The 8,109-nt window shown below is 40.6% G+C and overlaps 1 protein-coding gene across 1 annotated transcript; it reads left to right on the forward strand.

Moving 5' to 3' along the window:
- The first annotated feature begins 7,634 nt into the window (after positions 1–7,634).
- Positions 7,635–7,892, forward strand: LOC122011904 (salt stress-induced hydrophobic peptide ESI3-like). Its single transcript, XM_042568336.1, has 2 exons — positions 7,635–7,715; positions 7,809–7,892. Exons 1-2 carry the CDS (start codon positions 7,635–7,637, stop codon positions 7,890–7,892), a joined length of 165 nt encoding a protein of 54 aa, XP_042424270.1.
- The last annotated feature ends 217 nt before the right edge of the window (positions 7,893–8,109 follow it).

The raw sequence follows: 8,109 nt of genomic DNA on the forward strand, positions 1-8,109 counted from the left end.
AACTATAAATCAATGATAACATTCCTTGCTAAAACAGAATTGTTTACGATCAAGATGACCTGTGTAGATTCCAAAGTCAAAAGACGACATCAAGTGGAAAGGTATAACAGTAGGAAACAGCAAAGCCACGAGTTCTAACCATGAATCAGAAAATAGTTAATGAGCAGAGCGAAAACCATGTAAACGAGCGAGCCAGCAAGCGTAGGTAGGCTATCAGAATACGGCTCATTCCCGTTGGCCGCCAACTCCACCAGCAGGGGTAAAGAAAATCAGAATAGAGGAAACTCCCGATACTCCAAGAAAATCGTAATGGCAAACTGTGAAGGAAACTCTATTGATAAGAAATTTTAAGGAATTATAGAAAATGTAAAAAAATCAGATAATTTTGACAACCATTACAGAGGTACAAGACTCATATCTATCAATTAGAAGTAAATTGTCTTGAAAAACAATAATACATTAAAACCATCTAAAACGTACGAACTCAGGGACATTTCTCGAAAACAAGCAATAGACTAAAATTAATTTAATCTTCTATAAATATCATTTTATAATTTAACACTCTCCCATGACATTGACAGAATTAATCTGAGCTTTGATCACATATCTTCGAATATACCCTTTGGGAGTGATTTTATAAAAATATCAACGATATTATTTTCACTTTTAACTGCGATTGATCCGTTAATAAAAATGAACCCCAAGAAAGTTGGTCAACTTAAGAAAGACCAGCTAACTTGTAAAGATAAAAGTCAAACAGTTAAAGTCATGTGGTCGGACGGACCTGGAACTGCTAACCAAGTAAGGTTGGTCGAGCGGGCCTCGTAGCACCGGTTAGATGTGAAGGGGGGATCAGACCACCCGAGCGACTGTCCTTTGCAACTTGTAGATGAGGTTTGAAGCTAAGTACTAATTTATCCGGCCCACCACCCTATCTGATCAAACCTAGGGGTTGATTGGACATATTGCGTCTCCTTGGCAAAATGAAGAGCCGAGTGAAGAATGAGTTATTGCAGCATTAATTCTGTAAGACCTAGCTGGACATCTGCCGGTCAAGTGACGATCGATCGACCTATAGCGAGACCCACATATCTGTCATATCGTACTCTTTTGAAAGTTTGTGCTGTAAAGATAGAGAATATCCCACCGATAAATCGCGCTTTAGAAACTTTCAACCTATCAAATCACAGAGATTTGCGCTTGTTTAAGGAAAGGTGTCAAAAGTACTTTATCTATCCTTTCTTAGGAAAGCTTCAAAAAAACTTGTTAATGTTTTGAGATGTGTGCACAACGCAATAGTGACACTATAAAAGGGGTCTATATCTACAGGCAAAGGTAGGCGATGCTTCATATTTAAACAAGCTCTTAGCTACAGTCTACTTCCACTATTTTCTTCTCCCAAATAGATCATTGACTTGAGCGTTGGATGACCAATACTGGGGACCCCTTCCTTGTCCCGGCACTAACATTTCTTGTGTTATAGGATAGCGTGGAGTCTTCAAATAGTCAACAGTAGAGTCACATCCCTTAGCTCACCACCTTCACCGATTTCGGACATGATCATATTAATTGACATTGTTTGTGAGAATCTCACCTTTATCCGAGATGTGGAGATGGAGGACGCTGGATAGCTCACCATAATAACATTAACCCCAGAAGAGTTGGAGATATTGATAAACGCTCGAGCTGCAAAGATGGTGCAATAAGAACAGCAAGTAGTAGCAGAGTGCTGAATGTTGAAAGACTCGGCTATATTTACGACCGACCAACAAGTTGAATATGGGGCCCAAGTGGAGGGTCCCATTGGGCATCAACCGAACCACCAGCCGATGGGCGCTTTCCAGCAAGGATCCATTTTGCCGACCAGCTTGCCACCAGTGCCCAATGCACAGATCTCATATCACATAGCATTATTTAGAATGCCTTTAAATAAGCATGGCGCGCCTATGGTTACCACCTTCTAGAACCTAGGGCTACCACCCCCTAGGATTTTCCACCTGCCTAACCGTAGCTAAGACTTTCCATCACCTAGGGTTACCGTCCCCTAGGACCTAGGGTCATCATCCCCTAGGGTTTTTCACATGCCTAGAATCCAATAGAACTTTTGTCTAAGACTACTTAAGACTTTCCTGCAAACTCAATCAACTTTCTTAGATCACAAGACAACTTAACTTTAGACCCTTTGACATAATCAAAACTCAGGTTCGATCATCTGGTGCTTCTTGCACCAACAGTTACCCCACTGGACCAAGCAGCAGGATCATTTTCATATCTCTCAATATCCTTCTCGTAGATAGTGTTGCTAACACAAGACATGGTCGACAGACGGGTCGTACAGTGGAAGCTTCTACTTTCTTGTCAAGGATATGCATGTCATGTTAAGGTATGTTGTTAAAGGTACTTTCCTGACAGGTCCCTTCATATGACATATTGGAGAACGTGCTCAAGCCTCAAGGAATGTGCATGTCGCCCACCAGGGCTCTATATAAAGGGGGTCCATCACCGGCGGAGGTACGCGTCATTACTATTTGCGCTTGCGTTATTGTTGCTCCGCTTCCTTCTACACTTCCGGTGACTAACTTAAGCATGGGAGGGCTAATGCCGGGAACCCCTTCCCTGACTCGGCACTGACGTTACTTATTTTACAAAGCGGAGCACGTTCTATAGTCAGTCACTTAGTAGCCTCATCCCCATCTTTCCACCCTCCAATTTTCAAACAGGATCAAATACTAAGTGTCCAGTCAGTCGGACTTGTAGCCTCCTTTGGCTAGATTTGGGGGAGGCTTGTAATCTGATGATAAAGACGGGACCTCCAAAAAGTAGGTCAAAGTAGAAAAATTCAACTGAGATAGAGGTCAAAGTCATGTGGTCAAATAGACTTGGAACTGTTGACCAGGCAAGATTGACCGAGCGGGCCTCGCTACGCCGGTCGAATGTGAAGGGCTGATTGGGCCATCCAAGCAATTGTCCTTCACAACTTGTAGATAAGGTTTGAAACTAAGTACTAATTTACCCAACCTACCTCCCTATCCGATCAGACATATTATGCCTCCTCGGCAAGATGAAGAGCCGAGTGAAGAATAAGTTGTTTCCAGCATTTTGTAAGGATGAGCTGGCGATCTCTTGGTTGAGTAGTGGCCCGTCGGCCTATATTGGGACCCACATACCTATTATATCGTACTCTTTTGGAAGTTTGTGTTGTAAAGGACAAATAATATCCCATGAGCAAATCGTACTTTAGAAGCTTTCAGCCTGTCAAATCATAGAGAATTGCACAATCGTTTAATGAAAGGTATCAAAAGCACTTTATGGCCTGCCCTTTCTTAGGAAAGCTTTGAAAAATGTGCTAATGCTTTGAAATGTGTGCACAATATAACAGTGACACTATAAAAGGGGTCTCCATCTACAAGTGGAGGCAGGTGATACTTCATATTTACACACGCTCTTAGCTATAGTCTACTTCCACTATTTTCTTCTCCCAAATAAATTACTGACTTAAGTGTCAGAGAGTCAACGCCGGAGACACCTTTCCTAGCGTAGCACTAACGCTCTTTGTGTTGCAAGATAGCACGGAGTCTTCATCAAGTCAACACCAAAGGCACGTCCATAGCTCATCACCTTCACTGATTTTGGACAGAATCAACGACCATATCAATAATCCTGTCTAGCACTTTCTCACGAATGAAATGATGCTCAAGTTCGATATGTTTCTTCCTCGCATGGAAGCCAGGATTAGATGTAAGCTTGATTGCACTTAGATTATCTGATAGGAATGGGTTGATCAATGGGCATGTACAGATTCTCAAAGAGTCTACGAAGCCACATACACTCTTGAGCGGCATGAGCAGAGGCTTTATGCTCCCCTTTAGTCATGGATAGAGATATTGACCCTTGCTTTTTGCTACACCACAATACACTTGTAACTCTATGTAGAAATATAAAATCAGAAGTTGATCTCCGATCATCCAAGTCTCCACCAAAATCAACATATGCAAATCCTTGCAAGGAAAACTCTACACCCTTTCATAAAATATGCCTATGTTAAGAGTAGAATTAACATACTTTAGATCTTCTTTGCCTCTTCAAAGTGTGGCTTCCTTAACTCTTGCATATATCGGCTGACCACACCAATGAATAAAGCAATATCTGGCCTTGTTATTGTCAAATAAATAAGACTTCCCATAAGTGCATGAAAGGGACGAGGGTCGAACAAACACATCCTTCATCATGACCAAGTCTTGCACCCACATCAAGTGGTGTTGACCGCTTCTACGCATCAATCAAACTAAACTTCTTGATGAGCCGTTTGGCATAGATGAATCGAAACATAAAAATTTCCTTATCCAAATTTTTAATTTGTAGCCCAAGAAAATTACAGAGCTCCCCTAGTTTTTTCATATCAACATGCACCAAAAGTTCTTCATGAAGGAGAGTGCCTTTTGCATAATTGTTGTCCGTTAGAATTATATCGTCCACATACAACAGAATGACCACCATAAGTCCTTGATGTTTATTGATAAAGAGACTCGAATTCGCTTCAGAAGCTAGGTAATTGCATAATCTTAAATATTTTGTAATTTTTCTGTACCACGCACGTGGAGTTTGCTTTAATTTGTAGTGGACCTTGTTTAATTTACACACAAAATTTGGATGATACTTGGAAACAAATCCAAGCAATTACTCCATATAAATATGTCTATCAAACTCTCCATATAAGAAAGTATTTTTAACGTCCAACTACCACAATTTCCAACCAAGCCTAGCCACAAATTCTAGAATGGTACATTTGCCCCAGGGATAAATGTTTCTTCATAATCTTCCCCTTAGTTTTGAGAGAAATCTTGAGCTACTAGCCTTGCTTTGAATTGATCTATGCTCCAGTCATCCTTCCTTTTTATTCGAAAGACTCATTTATACAAAATCGATTGCACTTTAGAAGGTTTCAGAACCAAGTCCCACGTCTGATTTTTCTATAGGGCATCCATTTCTTCCTTCATAGTAGTTTCACATTCTTTCACTCTTTTAGCTTCATCATAAGAAGAAGGTTCTTCATCATCAATAAGATTCACAAAGAAGCAAGAAAATTTTGTGACAAAATTATCATCTCGATAATGAGACGACCGCACAACATTTAGTCTCAAGCGTTAGCTGATTGTCTCCTCCTAAGAACCATCATTTTAGGTAGAACACAAGCTCTCCCTTTCTCCTTGATTTTCTGTCGACAAATCTTTTGAGAAATGGGACAATGGCAAAGTTACCGTATTATTTCCTTATAGGCATCTTTAGAATTATGAGAAAAGATATCATCAAAGATAACATCGCGAGATATAATATGTTTATTAGTCGTAGGAACTACCAGCCCTTTCTTTATTCGTCGGTTATGACGAAAATACATTTAATTACCTTAGCATCCAATTGAGTCCTTTGAGAATCAGACACATGAGTATACCAGATTGAAAATACTTCACGTTTCATTTAACATGTAAGAGAAATTCTTCCAATAATCTTCCCTTGGCTGTTTTGACTTCTAGGTCAGATTTGCACCATTTTCTCACTTCAGTTTAACTCGACAATTCCTTCTAATATGATCGAGTTTGTCACATCTATAATATTTTAACATCTTCTTAGATGCTTTTTAATGATATAGAATACTTTCTTTCACCATACCTTTGTCTTTATAAAACTATTTTTTTTTAACAAACAAGACACTCTTTGACTCATCATGAATATTCGTTGCAGCGATTTGTATTCAATCAAAATCTCACATTGGAAAGTGTTGGATATTGGGGCCTAAATGGACCAATACGATTTTGAGGAGGAAAAATCGGAAGCCATCAATTGTTGAAAGTCGTAATTGACTTCAAAATTGAAATCTACGTTTCGCGTAGATAGATTTAGACTATTAATTTGCTCAAAACCGATTAAGGGTGAATGAGAAATTAATGTTCAAAGTCGGCCCAAAATAACGTTGGTTATTCATTAAGGAAATGCAAGGGAGAATAGTCCCACATCGGAAATTTCCGATGTGCATTCCTTACTTATTAATGATGTTGAGTTATTGGAGTTAACTCAGAAAAGTACCAGGTACTCTCTGCTCAGGGGCGAGCAGGTGCTCGCACCTGTGAGCCCGCCACCCGCCACGTGCGCACATGCGCAATGGGCGCTTTGGGCGCTTTGTAGGCGCACTTTGCACCCTCGCACCGTCGCGAGGAGCTTAAATTTATGCTCCAGGTGACATTCCAGTGCCTACATGGCACTCGGGTGACGTGTCAGGCTAGTACCTGACATGGCAGTGCCTATGTGGCATCCTCGTGGGCAAAGGGAGATGACTGGACAGTTGGTTGGGCGAACGGATGTCAGGCTAGTACCTGACATGGCAGTGCCTATGTGGCATCCTCGTGGGCAAAGGGAGATGACTGGACAGTTGGTTGGGCGAACGGATGGCAGCCATTGATCAACGTTGATTAAAGAAGTATGGTGGATCGCTTGTGATGCGATCTAGAGCGTTGGATCACAATGAGTCACGATCTGACGGCTTGGGATGAGACATGATCTGAAGCATCGGATCAATGGATCCAGATCCGATGGCTGATAGATCTGAGGGTCACAACTCTTAGATCTGATGGATGAGATTAAAGGGGCTATGTGAAGGGTTATAACTCTTCAGTCCGGACGGCCCAGATTAATCCACCCAAAGGTCACACCCCTCCCTAAAGCCTCTTCCTTCTGTATAAATAGAACCCTCCAGATTGGAATCAAATCACTCAACTTAATCTTCTCTTCCTCAAGTATTCACTCACTCATCTTGTGCATTCAAGAGTCCAAGAAGCCTACGAGAAGGTTCGCTGGTCTCGGAAGTCGGAGTGCTACGATTCCGAGACGATTGTCGTCGTTGTATCTTGGGAACGAATTGCAACAATCCGTTAAGCACCGTAGCGAAGCAATATCGTTTACGGAGATAGTGTCGAACACTAGCCTCGACGATCAGTTTGCATACTTCGGAATTTACCGGAATCAACAAAAAGATCATGAATTTAAAAGGATAAAATATTATAACCATAATAAATATTATACTATAGTAATATATTGTAATAATATAATAATTGATTAATAGAATGTTACAAAGTTATAGAATTATTCTTAATTGATTATTATATAGTAATAATCAATCGATTTAAAAGGAGTACTAAAATACGTCTGAGATATGGAATTTGATAATTTTAAAATTGGGATATGACAAATTCGATTTACCTTAAAATATTATAAGCTTTTGATGTGAATAACAATAAAAGATACAAGTATTTTAAAATACCTAAAAAACATAAAAGAACAAAATAGTTATTCTTAGCTCCTCGATCGTGGATATTAGAAACAGCTGTTCCCTTGCAGTTGCAGAGGGGGAGCACGTAGCCTTGCAGATCGGCACGCGGCACGCATGCCTTCTCCTCCCCCTTCACGAGCAATAGAACTGATAAACCCCCTTCTCGTTGTCACCAGCAGTAATCAACCTTGAACAAGTCCTATCCTCTCTTCCATTATCCTAAAACAGGACGGCGTACGTGCTGTTGAGTCGAGCCGCGCGTTACAGAGCAAGCAGCATCGTCGATCGCTAGATCATATCACACCATATCGCGATGGGTTCTGAGACGCTACTGGAGGTGGTATTGGCCATCTTGTTACCGCCCGTTGGAGTCTTCCTACGCTACGGCTGCGGCGTCAGTATATTCATTCATCAATTAAAATGCTCTTACATGTTAATTAATCTTTTCTGTTCCATCGAATTAATTTCTTCTTCCTTAAAATTGCAGGTGGAGTTTTGGATCGATCTGTTGTTGACGATATTAGGTTACATACCTGGAATCATTTACGCCATCTATGTCTTGGTGGGATAGTACGTACGTACGTACCTACGCTCGATCGATCAACTATGGGGGTGCAGATCTTGCCGATTAACATATGTAGTAGTTTACTAATTAAAGGGTTCCTGCAATAATGAAGTACGTAGTTGAGGATGATCCGTACCGTATTCCAATTTAATTCCAGCTAGTTTGTTTATCTGTAAGTCGATTGGATTATGGAAGGAATCTTCTAGGTATTTGAAGATGCAAG

Source organism: Zingiber officinale, chromosome 8A, assembly GCF_018446385.1.
Source record: "Zingiber officinale cultivar Zhangliang chromosome 8A, Zo_v1.1, whole genome shotgun sequence".
Classification (NCBI taxonomy): Eukaryota; Viridiplantae; Streptophyta; class Magnoliopsida; order Zingiberales; family Zingiberaceae; genus Zingiber; species Zingiber officinale.